Source organism: Chiloscyllium punctatum, chromosome 32 (assembly GCF_047496795.1).
Source record: "Chiloscyllium punctatum isolate Juve2018m chromosome 32, sChiPun1.3, whole genome shotgun sequence".
Classification (NCBI taxonomy): Eukaryota; Metazoa; Chordata; class Chondrichthyes; order Orectolobiformes; family Hemiscylliidae; genus Chiloscyllium; species Chiloscyllium punctatum.
In genome coordinates this window covers 51,318,972-51,345,532 of record NC_092770.1, presented here as the reverse complement: position 1 = coordinate 51,345,532, position 26,561 = coordinate 51,318,972, and the positions used below count along the sequence as shown (strand labels likewise).

Sequence of the window (26,561 nt, the reverse complement as noted above, 5' to 3'; positions counted from 1 at the left end):
TATGTTACAATGGAAACCTTTCAAAAACAGCACGATGAATGTGGTGGAAGGGCAGAAAGAATGTCTTCTATTCTTTCGCCTGTAAAAAATCTGAGCAACGTAAGTAAATGTGGTGGTACGTAGTAATCTAGATTTCTTTTTTAATCAGAACTTTGTAAAGATGAGGAAGAGCAGAAGATTTTGAGTGGTGCAAGTTTAGTTTCAGTGCTTACTCCATTTGCGGCAGTCCCTCCCCTCGATCTCAGAGACCCATTTTTTGACGTTGCAAGGCATGGAATAGTCCAAATAGCAGGTGAGTAAATAAAATTTAAATGTCCTTGCTGTTGTATCCGTTATGGGACCAAGAATTTTTTTCTTAGATTCCTGTTTATTGAAAATGTAAATAATATGGTATGAAACAATATAGCTGAACTACACTGCAAATATAATCAAATTAGAGTTGAAGAAACAACAAGAGATGCTTATCTCGTGATTAACTTCAAGTCCAAATTATGTCAAAAGGCATGAATGTCACAATATCGCAACAATAATAGAGTGCAAGTGGTGATCTGAGGTTCAATACCATTATATAATGTGGCCACCCAAATCAAGGAGAAGTAACTATCCTTTAGAATCATGTAGCACCCCCACCCCCATCCCTTCCCAAAAAATATTGCATGCAATTCTGGTCTCCTTCCTATCGGAACTATGTTGTGAAACTTGAAAGGGTTTAGAAACGATTTACAAGGATGTTGCCAGGGTTGGAGGATTTGAGCTACAGGGAGAGGCTGAAGCGGCTGTGGCTGTTTTCCCTGGAGCATCGGAGGCTGTGGGTGGCCTTATAGAGGTTTACAAAATTATGAGGGGCATGGATAGGATAAATAGGCAAAGTCTTTTCCCTGGGGTCAGGGAGTCCAGAACCAGAGGGCATAGGTTTAGGCTGAGAGGGGAAATATATAAAAGAGACCTAAGGGGCAACTTTTTCACACAGAGGATGGTACGTGTATGGAATGAGCTGCCAAAGGAAGTGGTGGAGGCTGGTACAATTGCAACATTGTACCAGGCATTTGGGTGGGTATATGAATAGGAAGGGTTATGGGCCGGGTGCTGGCAGGTGGGACTAGATTGGGTTGGGATATCTGGTCAGCATGGACGGGTTGGACCGAAGGGTCTGTTTCTGTGCTGCACATTTCTATGACTATATATATTAGTTACGTTTAAGGGAATATGGAATTTCCTCTACAAAAGCAGCATGGAGCTTGATCATGTAAATCCATCCAAAGCACAATTTGAGAAAGAGCTGAGAATCTGTGGTGGCTGACTGTGGCAGAGTGAGACCTCAGAGAAGCTGTTATTGCAGATGGCCTGTCTCTTGCAGGAAATATTTACCTGTTGTACTGAAATGATTGGGAAAAAATAAATCTTCCCTTTGCAGTATGACCCAGGGATAAATTGTGAACCTCCATCCTGTATCAAAAATCATAAAGAAAAGGAAGCCATGTAGCCAATTATCAATGAAAGATGTGAGACTTTATTCATTCTGCTATTGCCTTCCCTTCTGTCCCTTCTCTCCATGTTGGTCTAATTCTCTCCTATTCACCTAACTGTACCTTGACCCAAAAGGTTCCTTTGGCTTTGAATGCAACACTTAAAAGATGAATTTAATAAGGTTTACATGCACTTCTGGCAACTATCCATTCCAAACTCCTATGTTCACATTCTGCGTGTGTGCTATGAATGACATGACGGTTGCTGATGTGAAGGTGCTGGTATTGAACTGGGGTGGACAAAGCCAAAAACCAGTCTGGCTCCAGGATGAGATACAAGCAGATTTGAAACGTGGCCTCACACCTAAAATGCATTGTCTGACCTAAGGTGTCACCTTTATTCTGATAAAACCTCAAGTTATCTTGGGGCAGCGATTTACATATTAATCAATCGAAACCTTCACCTCCATTCCTACTGATTAAAGACTTTAATTGTGGGCGGCACGGTGGCATAGCGCCAGAGACCTGGGTTCAATTCCCACCTCAGGCGACTGTCTGTGTGGAGTTTGCACATTCTCCCCATGTCTGCGTGGGTTTCCTCCGGGTGCTCTAGTTTCCTCCCACAGTCCAAAAATGTGCAGGTTAGGTGAATTGGCCGTGCTAAATTGCCCGTAGTGTTAGGTGAAGGGGTAAATGTAGGGGAATGGGTCTGGGGGTGTTGCACTTTGACGGGTCGGTGTAGACTTGTTGGGCCGAAGGGCCTGTTTCCACACTGTAAGTAATCTAATCTAATAGCCATCTAGGTTTGTTCAATAAATTTGCATAAACTGTATGACCCTTTGATCTTTTACATCTAAATTCTGTGCCTGATGTGTTCTCTCTCACTAACTGCCTGAGGAAGGAGCGAGGGTTCTAAGAGCTTGCAGTTTCAAATAAACCTGTTGGACTGTAACCCGGTGTCGTGTGATTTTTTTTTAAAGGTGGTTGATGCCTGTCTTGCAGCTAGAGTCATTCTCAACAGAGTCTCTTTCTAATTAGGTTATTAAGTAATGTAATTGATATATTAAATTATTAAAGAAAATATGGCAAAGCAATCCCATTCTTATTTACAATTAGGTAAAATGGCCAACACAAATCACTCTATTAATTTATTTCATTAAAACTGATAATGCACTGCAATTAGAAACTTATACCCTGTGACTAGTATTGTTGTTTGCTCATCATTTTAGAGTATGGGGGTTTCATTTTGCTGTAGGTTTTGAATAAGATAACACAACATTTACAACAATAATTCATCACTTCGTTTTAGATTAGACACAACTCTGTGCAACTTTGAACCATAATGGCCATTACCACCTGAAAGTACTCAGTCCTCCAGTATAAGATACTCATAGGGCTACTCTTGCGGTGTCTCTCTCTACCGGTAAAAAGAATTTATAGGATCAGTTTTCCAGATGAACACTATTGGCACTTTTTGTGATATTTGGCGCCTGTACCAGCCTGTAGTACTGGGTAGGGGTTATTGAGGTAGTCCCTTTTTACCAATCCAGCATTGTTATCTGAGACTATCCACTGATTAATGTTTGTAGCTGCACCACCAGGCAGTATATACAAAATGTAAGAAACTTTGTTGCACAGTTGCAATAACTACTGATCCTTTTGGCTTGGTATTGTTACTAGGATCTGGGACCTGGTACAGATAAACCTGCTCCATCTGAAAGTGAGTGGTGAACTCCTTGCCTCCACCTACCATGTGACATTCGTCATAGAATCCCTACAGTGCAGAAGGAGGCCACTCAGCCAATCTAATCCACACTGACCTTCTGAAAAGTATCCCAACAGACCCCTACCCTATTTCCATAAACCTACATTTCCCATGGCCAGTCCACCTAGCCTGCACGTTCTTGGGCGCTATGGGCAATTTAACATGGTCAATCTACCCAAACCACACATCTTTAGACTGTGGGCAGAACCACTGCAGACACTAGTGGAGTATGCAAACTCCACACAGACAGTTGTCCGAAAGTGGAGTTGAACCTGGGACCCTGGCACTGAGAGGCAACAGTGCTAACCACTAGCCACCGCATTGCCCAGTCGAATGGATGGAGTCAATTTAACAGACACATTAACCCCTTCAGAACCATTACAAATTGCTGGTACATTGTCCAGAGCAGTTGCTGTCCAATACTACAAATTTAAGTGCATAAATTTGCAGATGACCAGCAACTTGACTCAATAGATGCAATAGTCTGATCTGAGTATAAAATATTACTAGCCACAGCATAGATATACTTTGCATTAAATAAAAGCAAGGATTTTTACAGTACAAGAATAGCTGACAGTATCGAAACATGTAATGTATTTGGTCTGAAAAATCCTACCAGTGTCTCTTCTAGATGTATTATCTCTCTTCAGCTTTAAAGTGTTGTAAATTTAATTTAATCTGGTTTCTTTCCAATTAGGTGATGACAATTATGGAAGGAAACTGGTTATTTTTAGCAGTTGTCGAATGCCTCCTTCCCATCAGCTTAACCATCGGAAGTTACTAGAGTAAGTTCCAAATATCTTTCACAAAATCTTTCATTAATGATCTCAAGAATCCCATTGGCATTCCTGTACTATGCTTCCTATGTGTAATTTGGTTAAGCAACTTCCTCTCTTGTTCGGGAAATTTGTTTACTTTGAATTAAACTACGTTTTAAACTTTCTAAAATTTGACTTGCATATTAAACATGTTTCATGCTTAAAACTAATTTTCCACAATTTGTACTTTGGCAAGATAGGATTTTGTCAAATAGGTGACAGGTAGGATTTTGTTAAAAGCAATTTAAATTTGCTTGAAAATATCCCAACAAGTTGAACCCTCCTAGCATACTAGCTGCATTGTTAGTCATAATTATCAGTCTGATGCCTCTGTCTGCAAACTGATATGTTGGAATTTTTCAACCTAGACTTCGCTTTTTCATTCCGCGTTTGAATTAAAAATTGATCTGACAGTGCCACCTTGTGGTTTCTAGCACATGTGATATTGGTATTCTGATGAATCTATCCTGATTCTTATTTTGTCAGTAGTTTCTCGGTCCACTCCACATTATACTTGTTCCCAGCTAAGGCAATGAAGAAAATTGGATCTATTGTCACGTTTGTCTCACCATGTACATTCGGTCCACACCAAATGTAGTTGTTCTTTCCCTCTGTTCAATCATTGAGAAAAGCCACCAGAAATCTTCTATGTGAAGGAAAGAATTTGCATTCATTTTATTCATTTGGCAGTCCGTATTGTGAATGTTTTCATAAAATTATTTCTCTTAAAATGCACTTCCACCTAAAGGTTTTTCTTATCATGAGTTAACTCTGATTTCTATCTTCCAGCAATAGATTGCCTTTCTATAACTCTCCAATTTCACAAAATTGGCTTGAAATTTGTTACCTGAGCTCAATTTTATGAAAAGCATTGATCTGGCTTTGCTACATTTAGCATTGTGGAAAAGTAAGCTACATTTGATAGAACTTGCTTTCAAATCCAATGTTCTGGCAGTTACAATGTGTGGTCTGCATCCTTTGATAGCAACAACTATTCCTTCAGGATTTACAGATAAAAGGAGAGATGATTGGGGCAAGGAGTTGGTTTGAGTTGTAACCCTTGTCATTATTTGCCTTGGTGGGTCTGCAGAAGTTAGATGAGTACAGGCTTCGGTAGAGCAATAGTTCAAACAGTGTCACTGCCCCAACTATTTAAAAATATCAAACAGTTTGAAGGTGAAGTAATTTTCTCATTGGTGACTAAAATCTTTTCATTCCTGCAAACATTCTAGGGGCAAAGTTTGCTTTTATTTTAGATTGGATGGTAACTTTCTATCAATCAGTATCTTGCAAAAGTATTTTCAAAATCAGTCCCTGATTGTGTCACATGTCAAAGTGGAACTTCACATGGGCTTAAATTTTAAAAGTAACACTGACATTTAATTGCTATTTAAATAATTTGCTTTGCTTTCTCCACTGATGCAGGTACCTGAAGTACACACTGGACCAGTATGTTGAGAGTGATTACATTCTTGTTTACTTTCACTATGGGCTCCGGAGTAGCAACAAGCCATCTTTAAGTTGGTTACAGCAGGCCTACAAGGAGTTTGACAGAAAGTAAGGCAATTCGTTCCAAATCTTTCGAAGTGGATCTTTCTGTGTTTGCTTATAAATGGTGTAGGATGAAGGTCCCAGTTTCTTTGCTTGTTTTCCAAAGTATTTACTGCAATGAAAGGAATGTCTGTTTCTTTTCCCATTTTGAGAGAATTTTGCATAGTTCCCTCTTAATGACTGTATCAGCGATACCTCATGCTCCCATGAGGAGGTTGAACAGTTCATCCACTTTACTAACACCTTCCACCCGACCTCAAATTTACCTGGACCGTCTCAGACTCCTCCCTCCCCTTCCTAGATCTCTCCATTTCTATCTCAGATGACCAACTCAACACGGACGTTTACTATTAACCGACTGACTCCCACAGCTACCTAGATTACATCTCGTCCCACCCTGCCCCCTGTAAAATCGCCATCCCATATTCCCAATTCCTTCGCCTTCGCCACATCTGCTCCCAGGAGGAACAATTCCAATACTGAACAACCCAGATGGCCTCCTTCTTCAAAGACCGCAATTTCCCCTCAGACGTGGTTGACGATGTTCTCCACCGCATCTCCTCCACTTCCCGCTCCTCCACCCTTGAACCCCGTCCCTCCAATCGCCACCAGGACTGAACCCCACTGGTCCTCACCTACCACCCCACCAACCTCCAGATAAATCCTTCGTCATTTCCGCCACCTCCAAACAGACCCCACCACCAGGGATATATTTCCCTCCCCACCCCTATCAGCGTTCCGGAAAGACCACTCCCTCCGCGACTCCCTTGTCAAATCCACACTCCCCACCAACCCAACCTCCACTCCCGGCACCTTCCCCTGCAACCGCAAGAAATGCAAAACTTGCACCCACACCTCCCCCCTCACATCCCTCCAAGGCCCCAAGGGATCCTTCCATATCCGTCAGAAATTCACGTGCACCTCCACACACATCATTTACTGCATCCGCTGCACCCAATGTGGCCTCCTATACATTGGGGAGACAGGCCGCCTACTTGCGGAACGTTTCAGAGAACACCTCTGGGACACCCACACTAACCAATCCAACTGCCCCGTGGCTGAACACTTCAACTCCCCCTCCCACTCCGCCAAGGACATGCAGGTCCTTGGCCTCCTCCATCGCCAGACCATGGCAACACGACGCCTGGAGGAAGAGCGCCTCATCTTCTACCTAGGAACCCTCCAACCACAAGGGACGAATGCAGATTTTTCCAGTTTTCTCATTTCCCCTCCCCCCACGTTTTCTCAGTCCCAACCCTCAGACTCAGCCCCGCCTTCTTGACCTGCAATCTTCTTCCCGACTTCTCCACCCCCACCCCCTCTCCGGCCTATCACCCTCACCTTAACCTCCTTCCACTTATCGTATTCCCAACGCCCCTCTCCCAAGTCGTCCACCCTACCTTTTATCTTAGCCTGCTTGGCACACCCTCCTCATTCCTGAAGAAGGGCTTCTGCCCGAAACGTCGATTCTCCTGTTCCTTTGATGCTGCCTGACCTGCTGCGCTTTTCCAGCAACACATTTTTAAGCTCTAAAGTATTTTCCCTGGGGTGGGGGTGTCCAGGGGATGCTATAAATACAGCATTTAAAAGGCATCTGGATGTGTACATGAATAGGAAGGATTTCGAGGGTTATGGGCCAAGTGCTGGCAAATAGGACTAGATTAGGTTAGGATATCTGGTCAGCATGGACGAGTTGGACCGAAGGGTCTGTTTCTGATCTGTACATCTCTATCACTCTGTGACTTTATCAGTTTGTGATACAGTTCTGCATAGCTGACGTTTTGCAGAAATTCATGCTGAACGGGTTGTGGGGATCATCAGTGCAAGCATACTGTCATATTAAACAGAGTATGTAATGGTTTCAGCAGAGAAAGTGAGATGGTCATTGTGCCAATAATGGGTCCGGAGCTTAGATAAAGAAGTTGAGCTTTCACTTTTCTAAGGCAAGGTAGATACAGCTGGCAGCAAATATTAATACTAACAGCATCTTGAGCTTTAAATATATAATTGATAGTTGCCCAACTGGGACCAGCTTGGTATTATCTATTAATTGAATTGATTTGCTATGGTGTGATTTGACCCCATGTTCCCACAGCATTGGCCTGACCACTGGATTACTCATTCAGTGACATGGCCACAACATGACCATCTTTTCTCTGCTGCTGAGTAAAGAAAAGCCAAGGTTAGTTTAAAATGTACTGAATATGATCTTTATGAAAAGAGAAAATGTGATCAAATGAACTTGTATATGCATCTTTTCCATGCACTTAGAAGCACAAGGACAGCAAATGCATCAGAACACCACTGTAAGATGTAGGAGCAAGACATGGGCCAGGCTTTTGCATAGAAATGGTGCCCAAAACTGTTCAATTTTCAACTATGGTCTGACTAGTGCCTTGTGTAGTTTTACCAAGAGCTCCCTTTTTTGCACTCCATTCCTTTTGAAAGAAAGGCTAGCTTTTTGTAATTTATACAGAAGGACAGTCAAATCCCTTGTCTCTCTGGCTTTCTGCAGTCGTCTTTCATGTAAATGATATTCATATTTCTCTGCTTCCTGCTGAATGCAATACCTTACGTTTTCCCACATCTACCAAGTTTTTGCCGAGTCATCTAACTTGTCTGGATCCCTCTGTACACTGAGTAATCCTTACTACTTGCCTTCCCATTGGTTTTTCTCACATCTGCAAATTTCGCTATTGTTCATTTTCGTCAAACAAGTCATTGAAATATATTATCAATAATTGTAACTCTAGCACTGGTCCCTGTGGCACTCCACTACTTACAGCTTGGCATCCTGAAAATGCCCTTATCCCAGCTCTGTCTCCTGTTAGTTAGCCAGTTCTCCATACATCCTAATATACCTCCATCACTATGGGCTCCTATTAAGTAACCAAGTGTATGGCACTTCTCAAATCCAAACATATTACATCCATTACTTTTCCTTAATCTATCCTGCCCATCATTTCCTCAAACAATTGTAATAAATTTCCCTTTCATGAAGCCATGCTAAATATAATTTCTAGATTAGATTACTTACATTGTGGAAACAGGCCCTTTGGCCCAACAAGTCCACACCGACCTTCTGAAGAGCAACCTACCCAGACCCATTCCCCTACACCTAACACTATGGGCAATTTAGCATGGCCAATTCACCTAACCTGCACATCTTTGGACTGTGGGAGGAAACCGGAGCACCCGGAGGAAACCCACGCAGACACTGGGAGAATGTGCAAACTCCACACAGTCGCCTGAGGCGGGAATCAAAACCAGGTCTCTGGCGCTGTGAAGCAGCAGTGCTAACCACTATGCCACCCCATGTTCAGCTTTTTATCCTTTATTAAAGAGGCTTAATGTTTTCCCAGTTGCAGCCATTTAACTAACTGTTTTTGTCTCCTTCCCTTTATAAATAAATGTGTCACTCTGACAGTCTTCCAATCCTCTGGGACTTTTCCAGAATCTAAGGACTCTTAGAAGATTACTACCAGTCCATCCACTATCACTGTAGCTGCTTCTTTAAAATCCAACAATACATCTCATCAGATCCAGGGTATGTTCATGTATCCTGGTGGCTAGTTTTCTGCCTATTAGTCCAATGTAGTGTTTATTACAGTTCTTGCAAGGTATTTTGTAAATAGGTGCTAGGAAACTAAACAGGCTAATGACTTATCATACATGAACATAAACTAGCCATAAAAAGACATGAGCTACTCTCACTAGTGTCCTTACATACAGATGAAGAAGGGCACCATTTTGTCTTGGAAAACAGATTATCCTAGGGACAAGTCAAACAGAGACACGTACGAGAATTCCTAGAAGTACAGCATTCTAGCCGGAACTCTGTCAACAAACACATTTGACTTGGACCCCATTTACCACCCTCTGAGAAAAAGAACATGAAATGACATCACACCAAAGACATCACCCCAGGAAATGACACCACCAACCCAAGGAAACCTAAACACATAAATAGAAAGCGGGTCACTAGCACCAGTGTTTCACCAGAGGCTCACTGATGTTACCTAGTATGGTGACAAAATGTCTGAAAATGAGCCTTCCAGCTCAGCCAGCAAACTTACATCCAGAACCTCTTTCTCTAATAACAGTTAGTTAGTTTTTTTTCTTCTCTTCCTTTTGCCCCTTGATTATTTATTAATCTTGATATGCTATTCATATATTCTGTTGTGAAACTGAAGCAAAACATTTAATCAATTCCTTTACTATTTTCTATTTATTTTGATCTTTTTATTTCCCCAGCAGTCTGTATTACGTTTGGCCCCTCTCTTCTGTTTTTATATATTTAAAGAAGCTCTTGCTGTCCAGCTTGATATTACTTGCAAGTGTACTGTCATAATTTATATAGTGATAATGACCTTGGCTCTGGGCCTAGATTCAAGTTCCATCTGCTTGAAAGGTTTGTAGTGACATGTCCGAACAGGTTAATGTAAAAACATTTACCTTCAAAGTTTATCTTCACCCTCTGCAACCAAAAAAATTGCTTTTTAAATGCAATTGCTGTGGTTTTATAAATGAACACAGCGGCAGATTTGTACATGGCCTGCTCCTGTTCCTGTTTGTTATTTGGCGTCTCTAATCCATTTAGTCTTTCAGTTACATAAATCCATGTCTTCTCTTTTGCCAAATATTCCTTGGAACCTCTGGTTAGAAAAATGTACCAATCTAATTTAGAATAACACAAGTATTGAATTCATTTTATTCTAGAACATAACTGAAAATTGTATTTTAATGTGCAATGAAAAAGGTTTAATGAACTGTCTTGTTGTACAGGGTCCCTTGGGGAAGAGTGATCATAATATGATAAAATTCTTTGTTAGGCTCGAGTGAAGTACTCCTATCTGAAATGAGAATCCTGAGTCAAAGTAGAAGCAACTATGAGGCTATGTGATGTAAATTGGGGAACCTTACTAAAAGGATTGATGGTGGAAAGGCAATGGTTTATATTTAAAGAACATGTGTGTGAATTACAACAATTATTCATTCCTTTCTGCAAAAGTAAGAGAAGAAGGTAATGCACAGTGACTTGTGGGTGCTGCAAGGATCAGTGCTTGGGCACCAACTATTTATGATCTATATCAATGGCCTGAGTGAGACAACCAAGTGCAACATTTCCAAGTTTGCCAATGATGCAAAATTGGGCAAAATTTAGATTGTGAGGAGGATTCAAGGAGGCTTCAGCGTGATTTAGACAAGTTGAGTGTGTGGGCAAACACAATGCAGAGTTGTAGTACAATGTGAATAAATGTGAAATTGGTGTGAAAGACAGAAAGAAGGAGTATTAGTTGCTTAGTGGTATATTGGAATGTGTGGATGTACAAAGGATTCTGAGTCTCTCTCTTTGTACACCAGTAGACAGGCAGGTGCTACAAGTGATTCAGAAGGCAAATGGTAAATTAGTACTGATAGCAAGGGAATTTGAGTTCAGAAGTAGGGATGTTTTATTGCAGTTGTATGGGACCTTGAGATCACACAGAGGGAGTGGGGTGGGGTGCGGATACTGCATACAGATTTGGTCTCCCTACCCAAGAGGTTCACTGTGCTGATACTGGGGATTGTAGGGCTGTTGTATGAGGAGAGATTAGTTTGAATAGGTCTGTTTTCATTTGAGTTTAGATGGATGAATGGGGATCTGATTGAAATATCTAAAGTTCTAACAGGGCTCGACAGGATGTTTTCCTCGTTGGCGAGTCTAGAACTAGGGGACACCATCTCAGGGTGTGCGGAAAATTGTTTTGGACTGAGATGAGGAAACATTTCATCACTCAAAGGATAGTCAACCTGTGGATTTTTCTACTGCAGAAGTCTGGAAGCCTAGCCACTGAATATATTCAAGAAAGAGATTGACCCATTTTGAGATATTAAAGGCATCAAGGTGTGTAGGGAGAAAGCAGGGATATGGCATGGAAGCAGGGTGCCAGCCATGATCATATTGACTGGCAAAGCAGACTCCTGTTCCTAGTTTCTATATTTCTATTTTTATTGTTATGTCATGTAGGATGAATTGTAAATTTTGTAGACTTTTTATTTAATTTAAATGTTGTTTAGTACCTCCTTTAGTGATCCATGGGTGTTTTGTTTGACATCTAGAACTCCAGTCCTTAGGATATGAACTCCACTCTTTCTCACAAATTCACTCTTGACCTTCCTGACCTTCTGTCTCTTTTTCCAATTCCCATAATTGCCCACTTTAATGTGGACTGTCTCTGACATATTGCATTGATGTCAGCCTTGCATATATCAGGAAGAACAGCTGATGTTTTATGTTTCTTTCTTTGAAGCCCTACTATGAACTTGATTTATATGTTGTAAAGAGCTATTTGATAACCTTTTCATGAAAGGTTTCGCTGTTAATTTAATCTGACTCGTGATTGATTTCTACCTCTAATAGCAAGGTCTCCCAAACAGTAAGGACATCGGTTGCAATGTAGTTAGTGTTTTGTTGGTGTTGACTGAGCGATATATTTTAGGTGAAACTCTGTGGAACTCCCCTTTCTCTTCCTTGAATAGAACTTCAGGATTTTCATGTTGACCTGGAATAATAAGACAGGATCTTGGTTTAAGTTTTCATTTGCAAGGCAGTATCTCCTACTTTGGTAGTCTCCATCAGTCTTGCAGCATCTGCCTAAGTTATATCTCAATTCTGGAATTGTATATACGGCAAAAACATTATGACTTGGACAAGAGTTCCACCAAGGCTATAATCACTGGGTACAATTGTAATGTGTCTGTCCAAACTATCAACCAAGGGTCCCCTTTCAGTTGCAAAATCTGTTAAGGATTATTCTGTTTCTCTATTTCTTCAAGTGCTTCAGTTTGACATCTAGTCAATGTGACTTGTACAAAACAGTAACATTGAGAAGAAAGATATGTCAGTTAGCAATTTCTCTTTTACTTATTGAATAAGTGTGTCCTTGTGTCCCGAGTGCTTCGAATTATTTTGAGCAAAAGTACAGCTTGTGCTATATCATTTTGTTTTGTCATTGGGGATGTACCAAGAATATTGCTGGTGTGCATTTTCTAACTTATATTGGGAAATTTCATTTTCTGCCAAAAGTTGACATTTAAAAAATGTAAAGTGGCATAAAATGATTTTGGAGGCAGAGAGTTTGAAGTAATGAGTCAGAGGAAGCTGCAATAAGTTTCTGCTCTGAAAAAAGGCTTTGAAAATTTTCTAATGTGCTCTCTAATTGACTTTTTGTTGTGTACTTTATATTGATCTTTTGTTTCTGTGACACTCTGATTATATTCAGCTCAAAATTAGTAACATCATCGAAGATGTTTGTAACCATGATGGACCTGTAGATAAATCCATGACTTTATTGCTATTTCATAAATCAGAAGTCCACTAAGATATTTTCTTATCTCCCCAAGCCTTTTATATCAATAACCGCCTGGAAACATGAAACAGTTGACAGCTTACCATCCTCAGCTGAAAAACGATGAACAGTGAATGTCATAATATATCCTTTTTACCTATTGGGAATTGTCGAAGATAACGCTTGGGTCTTAATAGATAACTGAATAAACAGTAAATATATCCATAGAAACAAAGGAATGAAGAACTTTGTATGGACAATTCTTGACTACACTGTTTAGTTTAACCTATGATAACAGGGAGAGCGCAGAGCGCAGTCACATTATGTTGATGACAAACTCCACATATACTCAATAGTTAAATTGTACTGAACTCCCCAATAGTTAAATTGGTAAAGGCATTTGTTAGTTTGGGGCTAACAACCCCCCCCACCTCTTCCCACCCCCCCCCCCCCCCCCCCCCACCCCACCAGAGTCTTTGACACACACGGCGCAGAAACAAGCCCTTCAGTCCATTTCATCCATGCCAACCAAGTTTCCTAAACTGAACTAGTGCCATTTGCCTGTGTTTGGCCCATATTCCTCTAAATGTTTCCTATCCATGTACATGTCCAAAGGTCTTTTTAAATGTTGTAATTGTACCCCCCTCTATCACTTCCTCTAGCAGCTCATTCCATATGTGCACCACCCTCAGGTGCCTTTTAAATCTTACCCCTCTCACCTTCAACCTGTGCCCTCTAGTTTTGGACCCCCCCTTTCCTGGGGCAAACATCTTGGTTATTCAACTAGTCTATGTCCCTTGTGATTTTATAAACCTCTATCAGGTCACCACTCAGCCTCCTATGCTTCAGTAAAAAATGTCCCAGCCTCTCCTTGTAACTCAAACCTTCCAGTCTCAGTGACATCCTTGTAAATTGTTTTGGCACCCTTTCCAGTTTAATAACATTCTTCCTGTAGCAGGGTGTCCAGAATTGTACACAGTACTCCAGATGCAGCTTTACCAATGCCTTGTTCAGCTGTAACATGACATCCCAACTCCAGTACTCAATGCTCTGACCGATGAAAACAAGCATGCCAATGCCGCCTTCACCACCCTGTCTACCTGTGATACCACTTTTAAGGAACAATCCCTAGGTCTGTTTGACCAGTGCCCCTGGGGCCTTACCAGTAACTGTGTAAGTCCTGCCCTGTTTTGTCTTACCAAAGTGCAGCACTTCGCATTTATCAATCCATTAATAAGTTGGGTTAAGTTACCAAAGATTGGGCATGATGCCTGGGATTAATTCTCCTGATTATTAAAATGTGCTGAATAGAACTTCATAGATTGGTTCGCCAACTGGTGTGCTTTTCTGCAGACGTTTCGTCACCTCTCTAGATGACATTGTCAGTGTGTGTTCGATTATGGAGTTGGTGATCTATCCTGCCTGGTATTTGTGTCTCTGCTTTTTGGTACTTCTGATTCTGTATCTGAGTGGTTTGGAGATGGGGTCCAGTTCAATGTGTTTATTGATTGAGTTCTGGTTGGGGTGCCAGGTTTCAAGGAATTCTCTTGTATGTCTCTGTTTTGTCTGTATCATGATGGTTACATTGTCCCAGTTGAACTCTAAATCTAAAAAAAAACTTTAAATCAAATGCGCTGTTAAAATTTCACTTCCCTCCAAACCAGCACTAATGAAATGATTTGACGCTACAGTAAGATAACTTGTATTTTTCTGCTGCATTGATTCAAAGATGGCTTTTCCTTTTCTCTAGATACAAGAAAAATCTCAAAGCCCTTTACGTTGTACACCCAACAAATTTTATCAGAATCCTTTGGAATATTTTCAAGCCACTTATAAGGTATGTTTAGCAAACATGTTGGGCTGCCCTATCGCTGGGTCAAACCCCCTAAGAGCTTATATTCTACAAGCTAACAATCTGAGATTCTACGGAACGAAGGATGGAATCATGGGAAGTTTAAGGTTAGGAGGTCTCTGAGATTGCTGACAAAGGTGATGTGGCAAAATGCTTTGTCCAGGTTTCTTGTTGCAGTGGAACTGTGGATTTTTCTGACTGCTGTACACTTGTCTCAGCCACTTTTATGATGGTATTGGGCAGTGATTCTGACAGAATGAGGAGGCAATATCGCTGATTTGGATCTGACTTTTAAAATGAGTTTGAATCAATATCGCAGTATTCTGGTAGCAGGGGAAACATCACAGTTCACAAACGCCTGTGCTTTTATTGAAGGTTTCAAAGAAACTAAGTCAGCTGACTGCACCTTTTATGTGACACAGCGCTCTCGCTCTCACTATCTCTCTTCACTCCCAGTTCTGTAAATTCTTCAAGTTTTTTATCTTTTTTTCTTCTTCTCCCCATCCTATTTCTGCTCTTTTTAATTAAAAACACTCTGCACCCCAACGCCCCTTTCCTGATTTTGAAAGTTCTTGAGTCCCCTTTGCCAACCCCAACCCCCATCTTAATTTTCATAATTTTCCTGTTGGTGATTCTGCAGCCCTTTTTCTTGTCAAATTCCTGAAAACTTGAGACAGGTGTTTGGCTGCTGTTTATTGGCTTTACACAGAGTCCAAACAGACCCAAAAGTGGATGTGAATTTGTAACAGTTTGGTGTCAAGAAAACGGATGGCTGTCAGAAACCAAGCTGCAGTCAGTTGATGAGTGGCTTCTTATGTTGGCTAGTGCTACGTGGCTGGCAACTTATATCTTTTTGGTGACTGACTGATTGATTGATTGATTCCTGCTGATGTGCTGTTGTGTTGGTAGCTGCTTGTCATTTGGCTCTCTTTGATCATAAGAAATAAAACCACTGACTTATCAAACCTGTCCTACCATCCAGTAAGATCTTGGCTGATCTGATTGTGGTTTTCACTCCACTTTCATGCCTTGTCACTATCCCCTCCACCCCTCTACCTCCCTTAAGCCCAGAACCCTTATCATCCTTGTCAATCAAAATCCAGTCTTAAATATATTCAGAATCCAGCGTTCACTGGGTCCTCAGAAGAAATTCCTTCTCATCTTGGCCTTGACTAGGTGATCCCTTGCTTTTAAACTATGCCCCCTACTTCCTTCCCAAGCTCCTTCAGAATCTTGTATGTTTTGTGAGGATGTCTCTCATTCAGATTTAATGAGGATAGACAGATGATAAACTGTGTTCAATCTTTTCTCCCTAGCCAACCCCTTAGTCTTAAGAATCCTCCCAGTGACCTTCTTCTCTGAACTGCTTCCAATGCAGTAAGGAGACTAAACTGTACATAGTACTCCAGTTGTAGTCTCACCAATGACCTGTGCAGTTGTAGCAAAACCTCCTTACTTTTTGTACTTTGACTCCATTTTGTAGTAACGGTGATCACTCTATTTGCCTTCCCAATCATTTTTTTTTTTGTTCTTCACCCTGTGTCACAATGTGTCAAATCTGTGAAATGTTTTGCCTGTTCCCAATTAATGTTTTCATCTCCCTTTTGTGGAACTTTGAATCCTCCTTGCACCTTGCTTTCCTGTCTATCATCTGAAGATTTGCTTCAGTACTGTCAGTCCCTTCATCCATCTCATTATAGAAATGGCAATTGGTTGAGGTGCCAGCACAGATCTCTATGGTACTCCACTTATTATGGTTTTCCACCTTAAAAATAATGAATTCATTCTGTTTCCTTTTAGTTAAGTAAGCCTCCTATTAAGCCAGTGTATCTCATCTAAAGCCCTGAGTTCTTATCTTGGACAATAATCTTATATGTAGACTGTGTCTAATGTTCTTTGAAAATCCAAAGACATTGAATCTACTAATTTCCATGTATCTTCTCCGAACGCTAATAGATTATCAAATACAATTACCCTTTCACATAAACGATCAGAATAAATATTGTATTATGATTTATAAGTGGACTTTTACTACCTCCTTAATTAATGACTGGTATTTTTCCAATGGCAAATGCTAAACTGGCCTATTATCTCCCCTCTTTCTTGAAGAGAGGTGTTATATATATGGACTTGCAACCTGCAGGGACCTTTCCAGAGCTTTGTGAATTTTGGACGATTACAATCTGTGCAATCTCTATCCCTGCAGACACTTGCTTTAAGGCACTGGGTTGCAAACTATTAGCTCCAGCAGATGTGATAGCCCTTAGTCCCATTAGGTTTCCTAATACCTGACCCCTCTAATTCTCTCTCTCATTTTGCCTCTTCGTTTTCCATTATTTTTGGAATGCTTTCTATGCCTTCTATTGTAAAGAAATATTCAAAATACTTGTTCAAAATCTGTAATTTCCTTCCTAATTTCTCCCATCTCACTATCTAAAGGACCAGCCCCTCACTTTAACTACTTTCTATATATTTGCAGAAGCTTTTAAGTTCTTAATCCATCTTGCTAATTTTCTCTCCTCCAGTTTCTTTTTTAAGTCATCCCTTTTCTGATTTCTAAAATATTTCCAATCTTCTGAACTACTCCTGATCTTTGCTGCATTGTGTACATTTACTTTCAATTTGATATTATCCTTAACTTTCTTGGTTGGCTTTGGGTTGTGAACCCATCTCAGAATCGTTCTTTCTCAATGAAGTGTATCTGCTCTGAGGGTTTGACATGTCTCCTTATAGATCTGCCTTTGCTTCTCAACTATCTTGTATATTAATGTATTTTCCCAGTCTACTTTGTTAATTATATATTCATACCCATGTAATTGTGTTCATTTGAGATTAAGACTCTGGTTTCAGAACAAGATTCCTCACCCTCAAGCTGTAAGTGAAATTTTATCGTAGTCTGATTGGTTTTGTCAAAATATCCTATTACTATGAGTAATAGTAATTTGTCACACCCCATATTACTAGGTGGATGGTAACCGGTCCCTGATTGGTTCTGCAATATATTGTTCTAAGAATCTGTCCTGAATACAGTCTTATGAACTTGTCCTTCATCTATCTTTGCCAATTTGATTTAACAAATCTCTGTGAAGATTAAAGTTGCACGTTATTGTAGTAGTTTTCTTATAAACTACAATTATTTCTTGATTTATATTTGCAATGTAGCTATAATCAGTCTATAAATTACTTCCACTTTCTTTCCTTTGCTGTTTCTAATCTAGATTATTTCTCAATACTGCAATGATCTGAATCTATATTAGCGGCGCTTTCTTGCCTCCTTTTCCATTCTTCCTGTCCTTCTAATTACCAGATTCCCTTAAACCGTTAGGCCCCAGCCATGGCCACTTTGCCATTACAATGTCTGTATTTCTACTGGTGCCCAAAGTGGTTCAGATGCAGCCATTTCATGCTGCAGCTCTCTCTTTGCTGAGTACTCGTGCCTGTGTCCAATGGATCAAAAGCCTTTCCCTCCACATTAATCTTTTGAGTTCAGCCCTCTAGACTTCTACACTTGATACCAATTTGCCTCTAAATCAGGTGAATGCTATCCCTTCTGATCTCCAACCCTAAGTAGATGTGTCTAATGTAGGCAGGCAGCATGTGCATTCTTGGCTGCAGAGAACAACATCTCTCCTGTTTAATATGTTATCCTCTCCAACTATATTCATTTTACTCCCTTTGCAACGTGGTGCTGGAACTGACTGTTTGGTCGCGTTAAATGCTGGGTGGCTTCTGGTGGTAGATTGACAATATTCTGATCTACCTGCGACTAACCTGATCAATTCTCAGCCAGCAAGGGAGTGCCTTTTTTGTGTTTATTGTACATAGTGAAATCCTAACTGTATAACATACAACTTCTGCAACTGTAAATCCAGTCTGTTCAATTGCTGCAAATAAAATAAATTAAGTGTAAACAAAAAGTATATATTTCAGTATATGACAAACCTTCAAACACAAGCAGCAAAGAAACCTCCTTTTTGATGTACAGTGCTTCCACCTCCAAAATTAGCAATTCACAACTAATTTTTGCTAAAATAAAATCATCTCCATATCCTGAAGCATTTTTCTTAAGCTGTTCTATAGCAAGTTCAAATATTGGTTCGCAATAATAGATTTTAAAATAATGTGTAATCTCATAGAAATGGCTCTTTTTAGTGTTCTAATTCATTGTTTAATTTTCTTTCAGTCATAAATTTGGAAAGAAGGTAATATATGTAAATTACTTAAGTGAACTGCGAGAACATCTGAACTGCGATCAGCTCCTCATTCCTTCTGAAGTAATTAGGTATGTATTGAGGTAATGTCCAAGGGCACTGATTCCATTTTTATATAAAGTGGTGTGGGTGTCTTTTCTAATGGTACATCTCTCATTGCTGCAAGGCACGAACTGTGGGAGGGTTTAATCTTATAGGTTTCCCTTTCCTCTCTCTTGCTGTTGTCACCTGTTCCCTGAAATTGAAATGTTCTGTTGCTGGAGGCATTTCATCAGGCCCAGCTGAGAGAAGATGGAATGCCTACTCAAGGCAGCTGAGTTCTAATGGTGAATGGGACTCCCAGCCTGTTTTACCACTTGACCGACTGGCCTAAGGGTGTACAATCTCGTACACAATCAAATGGTTGGACATAAATAAGGAAGAAATGAGCAATAAAGTTTGAGATATTTTTCATTTTTACAGTTCTCCAAAAGTGAATTAACTCTTCCAAATTTTTATTTAATTACTATAGCTTATCATTTCTCAGTTTTGTACTCCCCTTTAAGTATTCTGTACTAAGTTCAAATCATCTTGAAGATTCCCAGCAGGGCCTTAAAATGGGAATATAGGATCAGTTATTCATTGTATAACTGGCTAGATCTTATAAAGAATTGCGAATGCTGGCAATCAAAAACAAAATCAAAAACCCAGCAGGTCAGAACAGTTCTGAAGAAGGGTCACAGGACCCGAAACGTTAAATCTGCTTTCTGTCCACAGATGCTGCCTTACCTGCTGAGTTTTTCCAGCAGTTTCTGATTTTGGCCAGATCAGTTTGAAAGCAGACTGTATCATGGTTGGTCATTGTGCTACTGATGGACTGAGGTCCATGCCACATGTTAACTCTTTGTCACAATATCTCTAAGTCAGTGAACCTAAGTGAGCAAGTATTAAAGAACCTAAGGCATTATGAATCACAGCACATGTCATATCATTGCTTCAGTTCTGTTTCCCTCTCCTCCAATTTCTATACTTTTCGCATTTAGAAATATTACAGTAAATCTGCTGAAATAGTAACACATTTCTATGCTTTAATAAAAAAACCTTTTGAAAAAATTTTGAGTTTTTGAAAAAAACACAATCCTTGGCTTTATAGGTAGAACAATATAATACAAAAGTAAGAAACGTGTATGCTAAGTCTTTGTACAGGCCTTGACTGGAAAGTTGCTCATAAATTTTGATAACCAAATTTTCAGAAGGCTGTTAAGGCACTTGAATGGGACAATGAAAGTGTACTACGTTAGTAGGGGTAGGGTTAGGTGAGGGACGTCAATTAAATTGAAAGGTGGTGGAAGCTGGTCTTGTTCTCTTTAAAGCAGAGAAGGTTAAGAGGAGACTTGGTAGAGATATTTAGAAGTCATGAATGGCTTTAACAGAATATATAGGGAGAGAGTTTTTCCACTGTCACTAACAGAAAATAGGAATGCCCTGTCATTCGGTATGACCATGGCTGATCATCCAACTCAGTACTCTGGTCAGTCCCTTTAGCCCTAAGAACTATCTATAATTTGTTCTTGCAACATTCAGTGTTTTAGCCTCAACCACTTGTTGTGTGCAGAGAATTCCACAGGCTCATCACTCTTTGAGTGAAGAAATTTCTCTTCATCTAAAGTATAACTGGTCTACTCTGTAACCTTAGACTGACCCCTGGTTCTGGAATCCATGGTCATCAGGAACATCTTTCTTGCATCTACCTTGTCTAGTTCTGTTAGAATTTTATTGGTTTCTATGAGGTCCCCCCATCTTCTCCTAGACTGTAGTGAATATAGTGCTAACCAATCCAGTTTATTTTCATATGTTAGTCCTGGCCATCCCAGGAATCAGTCTGGTAAACATTTTGTTGTATTCCCACCATTGCCAGAACATTCTCCTTCAGATTAGGTGACCAAAGCTGCATACAACAAATATGGTCTCATCAAGGCTGTGTATAATTACAGCAAGCCTCCCATGTTCCTGTATGCAAATCCTCTCATTATGAAGGCCAATATACTGTCTGCATTCTTCAATGACTGCTGCCACTGCATGCTTGCTTGCAGCAACTTGTGTACGAGGACAATCTGCTCTTGTTGCACCTCCCCTTCCCAATCTGTTGACCTTCAGATAATAATCTGCCATCCTGTTTTAACTACTGAAGTGGATAACCAGACATTTATCCACATTTTACTTCATCAGCCATGCATTTGTCCACTCAGGTAACCAGAGAGTGAAGATTTAAGCAAAGTAATGGGGAATATTTTTGTGACATGTTTTGAATGCACTGTGTTCAACAATAGTGGAAAGATGCAAGTGACTATCAAAATGAAATATTCTTGTGAAGGAAATAAAATTGCAAGCCTGTGAAGAAAGACAAATGGAGTAAAATAAACTGGCATACTCTTACAATCACAATAATGGGATTGAGTTGTGTTGTATGTTTCTTTGATAGACTGCTATGCTATTGTAAAGCCATTCTATAGAATCATTTGGAACTTTGTTTCTAAAGATCTCTGTGTCCTACATATCCTACCTTGAAGCTAGCAAAACTAAATGCAACATAGCAACTACTGAGTGGCATTTGAGCAAATAACTATAAACATTTCATAGAATGTGGGAGCACTTTTAATAAAGTGATAAATTCTGTTGTGATATGACATGAGCCAATAAAATCTATCTACTGGACTTGCATCAGATTTATTGTTACATTTACTGTACCTTTTAGGAAGAGAAGGAAAAGGCAATAATTTGTAGTATACACAAAAACACTACACTTGTGAATGGTACTAGATTTGGAATGATAAAAGCTTGATCATTAGTCTGAACCATTGAACCAAGCAGCCATAAATCACAGCACATGAAGAAAATCTGTTCCCAATTTACATTGAGACAGCTGTTGAAATATTTGTTTTTGTAGAAAATTGGAGTGTTTTCAGATGACCATAGGAGCTATCTGGTGTATAATTGAAGCTCTGCTAGTTGATCTGTGTATAATATTGCACTTTTGTTTATTCTTTGCAGAAGGTTAAGTTGATTGTATTAGTTGAATTGTTTGTTTTTAACAATTTGGAAACCAGGCGAGATTCAAATTTTTGATGTGGAAGTGTAAAATGTGATAAAATCATCCTGCTGGCTTTAGCTTCTAGGTGCATTTCTGCAGTTTACCTAGGACTGTGAGGAGGCATAAGATGTGTGGAGTTGTTTTGCCAGCTCACTGACCTCTTTACACCCACTTAGGTGATATTCTGTTTGGGCCAAAGAATTTTTCCGATTCTTCCTTTGTCTCCCTCTATCCTTTGCTCATCTGTCTCTTGTCTTCCTTCCTTCTCTCTCTTTTCACTTTAACTTTTTTTCTTCTATGTCATTTTGTTTTTGCATCACTGCTACTCACTGCAAACCCAAGTTAACACGAAAGTAAATCAGATTCTGTAGTCTACACTCAAGGACTTTAAATACAAGAATTTGAAAATGAATTTGAATGTATAAAAGACATTGGACAGAATTGATTTAAGAGTATTAGATGTTGTTCTGGGCAATACAAATTCATGGAAGTGGTAATGTGATAAAGCAATTGTAGTTACAAGCAAAGCTAGAAAAGATTTGGACCTTTTCACTGGAGCTGGGCAAGTAAAGGAAGATCTAATCAAAGCTTTGAAACTTTATGAAATGTTTTGAGTGCAAACCTGGTGAACAGTTGTTAGCCAGGCACAGCAAGTTGCACCTGAATTTGCTGATTTTTAAATTTGGAGCAATTTTCAGAAATCATTTTAAGTCTCCAGGTGTACAGTGGAGTTGGAGCTCACCATCTCCATTGAAGGAGAATGGCTCCTTGAGGTTATGGAGATGGAGTTCCTGTTGTTGAAATCACGGAATGGCACTGAGTGAAATTCACTGTACATCTTCCTCTCAGCAAGTCTAACCAATAGGAATTTGAAGGAAGGATTGTGGTGGAGGAATAATTATTCCTGACTGTATCTTCCAACAGGTATGATGAAAACCTAAGAGCATCTCAAAAGGGAGCACCACCTAGACCAGCAAAGACACCCCCACCTCGACCTCCACTTCCCCAGCAACAATTCGGAGTCAGTCTGCAGTAGTCAGTTTTCATTTGTTTCATTTCTGTTTTTACTGTGATTAATTTTACAATGTTTTCTTAAGACCTTCTTGTTTCCTGTATGAAAAAAAGTAGAACTTGTGTACATTGCCAAGTTGATTGCTGAAGTAGAAAACTGATGGCTAATTCTCAAAAATATGATTGCAATGTATTAAATTAACAAAAAATGATTGCTCTTCTACCCTTCCCCCTCTTTGAGATTCCAAAACCCCAATCTTTGCGATGACGAGAGTGTGTTCACCTGAAGAATCTCAGGATGGCAGAGTTTGTTGTGTGGATCTGCCTCGCTGGTTGGGACAAAGCCCATGATCAGGAGACTAGGAGCTGAAGTAGGGAAGTGTTTGTTTTGGTTCAGAAAGGCAGGGGAAGGCTGAAGGCTGTGGAGGTGCCCCTCCTGGAAACCTCCTTAGCCATGTAAACAACTAGCTCCCATCTGTTTCAATGAGTTTTCTAACCTGCAGGAAACATGTGCAATAATTGGTTCCAGGTCAGTGTCACAATTGCACTTGCCCAGTTAGAGTCAACACCCTCACAGGGGAACTCTAGTTGCTTGTTATCCTTCACAGTAAAATGGTAGCAAGTGGGTATATGCCATGTCGCAGATCAGGTTACATGTATTTCATGTTTGAACTGTTTCTCCAACCCTCGCCCACCCATCTTGAGGACTTCGTATCAACTCCTAACTTTCTCAAGCTCTGATTCCATATTATATAGCTTTCTAGAGAAGAACATTCTTCATTTGCGTGTCTGGACATTGAATATATGATTTCGTTTTTTAGAAATGCTATTTGATCCCATCCAAATCTGAGAAACAGTAACATTTAATGATCAAATGCAATGGGAACCCTGATGTGTCTCCTTGATAGTGTTGGGGCACATGAATAAATTGTGTAGTACCTTCAGTACAGATTTGGGATTGACTTCTGTATGATTCTTGGCTATTTTATATTTTTGTTTCAATTTTTTTGTCATTGTTCCAATCAGCATAGTTTGTGTGCAACATCATGCTTAAAGCTGACAAGAAAATTACTACAAATGTACATTAATGAATATACAAGAAATATTTGCATTGCTGTGTTCTGTAATCTAAACCATACTGTATAGATCCCTGCCTCCTCCTTTCCCACACACCTGTCAAAATGTTTATATGTTTACAAAGCTAGTGATGGCATAATAGCAATATCATTTGGACTAGGAATCCAGAGGGCAGTCTAATGATTTGGAGGCATGCCTTCAGATCCCGGCACAGCAGATGGTGAAATTTGAAATCCCCTAATAAATCTGGAGCTAAAAGCTAATTCACTGAAGTGCTTTAGGGAAGGATATCTGCAGTCCGTACCTCACCTGATCTTATATGACACAGCAATGTAGTGCTCTTGACTGCTAACTGTCCTCTGAAATGACCTTCTACCCCATTTGCTACAGAGGAATGAAACCAGATTGACCATCTGGCATTAACATGGGCACCGGAAATGACAGTTGCAAAACTGTCAGCCCTGCAAAGTACTCCTTGGTAATCTGAAGTCTTATGTAAAAATTCGGAGAGCTGTCCTAGAGCCTGACAGTGTCTCGAAGCCACCATTCCATGTGTATGTGCCAGTCCCCTGTCAGGATAGACCCACCAGTGGTGGCAGCACACTGGGAGTCACTCAAGGCAAAGTTGCTCTGGGAGTTCTCATCAGTGACTTCAGTCTGTATGAGGTCACATGGCATCACATCAAATATGGGCAAAGACCCCTTCTCCAAAGATATTTCCATTCAATGAATGATTAAAATAAGTGAAATGGCCACATATTCACTGTGGTAGTGATGTTTGTTGGTCCTAACACTTGCAAGTTTTTATCAAAGGTGTGCATCTCTTTCAATTACATCAAGTTCCGAACCACTTTATCAAAGACTTTAAATCTTATCCTATTCATTTCTCTCCATTCCTGTGGTATATTTAGTGCAGTGTGACGAACATTTATAGAAAGAAAGTTTTCTCAAATTCCTAGGCTGTATTATGTCTGGATCTTTTACTTAAAGCTCTTTAGAATTTGGGCATTGGTTATTGGAGAAGTAGTTCAAATTGTGAAATATAAAAGTCCGAACCAATTTTGATATTACACCTTCAGAAATATTTAATTGCAGCCAGAGCTGCTTTACGAATGGCTTCTTAGCCTCTTCCTGCAACATTTACTTCCTGGTGTCCCTCAAGGGTCTGTCTTTGGCTGCTTTCAATCCTGCTCTGTAGACTGCCCTTGGTAACAGAATTTGAAAGGTTTTGTAAAGAACAAAGTGTTCTTGGTGTAACTTTTACCATCACATCTGTGGACTTCTGTGCATCTGGCTGACTGCTTGTTTGAAATCAAGTCTTTGTTGAGCCAAATTTTCCTCCAATTAAGCGTTGTGAGAACGCCAGAATAATTACCTTCAGACCCATTCTGTCACTACTGATCCCAGAGCCCACCCTGTTCACTGCCTTGAAGTGAAGCAGACTGTTTGATGTGAAGCTAACTTTAATTGTGTCCATTGTCAAGACTACTTTCTCCCACCTCTATCGTATCACCTTGTCCATCTCATTAAATCTGTAACCATCCACAATCCCTTCACACCACTCCTCCAATTCTGACGCTTCATGCATTCCTTCTTTCATTTGCCCCAAGATGTCTGCACTTCCAGCTATCATAGCCTTTAGCTCTGTATTTGCCACTTAACATTTTCTTTACCACACGACCTTGGCCACACTCACATCGGCAATTGGGAATGGATAATCATTGGATTCAACAGTTCTCCTTGCAGACTTCCCTTTCCCTTTATGCTTTGGCTGAAACAGCTTCATGACCACGTTTTTGTTCTCCTTCATTTGTCTCAAGGTCCACCGCACCTACTGTGAAATGACTTGGGATGATTTACTATGATGCTACCTGAATCCACATTCTTCTAAGTTGCAATTTCCACAACACTTTTTTTTTAAAGTTAAGATATTTTAAGAACAGTGATTTCCATGCAACTAACCTTTGACAGATGTGACCGTGTTACTTTTTTTAAAATGGTAGTCTCCGAGACAAAGGAAATGGAGATCTCATTCCTCTGGTAGTGAGACAGACTGTGCAGTTCCTGAAGCAGAAAGGTATGTTTCTTGCCTTGTCTCTGTGTATTAACAATGATAAGAATGTTGCCTCCTATTGTGCTTATCTTTGAAGCTTTACTTCCCTCTGAGAGTATGAATTTGAAACCATTTACTTTAATCTCTTTTTTTTGTGTCAGACCAGCTGCTACCTCTTGTCAGTCATCCACCATTTTTGTCCTTAGTTTAGCAACTTCTTGCACTCACTACTTGTGTGGACATTGTGCCACTGTTCATTGCTTTACCTGCATTAGGATGGTTCATTTCATTTCTCAACCATTTAAGAAAAGATGTCCTTGTGTGATACCTTGGTGAGACTGCAGCTGGGGTAGTTT

At 40.0% G+C, this 26,561-nt stretch overlaps 1 protein-coding gene across 6 annotated transcripts in view; it reads left to right on the top strand.

The window, feature by feature from the left end:
• Positions 1 to 26,561, top strand: part of LOC140458166 (rho GTPase-activating protein 8-like) — a 106,109-nt gene that overhangs the window by 50,112 nt on the left and 29,436 nt on the right. For all 6 annotated transcript variants that reach the window (XM_072552360.1, XM_072552358.1, XM_072552359.1 and 3 more), the window contains exons 3-9: positions 149 to 292; positions 3,929 to 4,016; positions 5,475 to 5,606; positions 14,682 to 14,768; positions 18,967 to 19,065; positions 22,989 to 23,099; positions 26,156 to 26,229. In XM_072552360.1, coding sequence (XP_072408461.1) covers positions 149 to 292; positions 3,929 to 4,016; positions 5,475 to 5,606; positions 14,682 to 14,768; positions 18,967 to 19,065; positions 22,989 to 23,099; positions 26,156 to 26,229 — 735 coding nt within the window. The remainder of the gene's footprint in view (positions 1 to 148; positions 293 to 3,928; positions 4,017 to 5,474; positions 5,607 to 14,681; positions 14,769 to 18,966; positions 19,066 to 22,988; positions 23,100 to 26,155; positions 26,230 to 26,561) is intronic.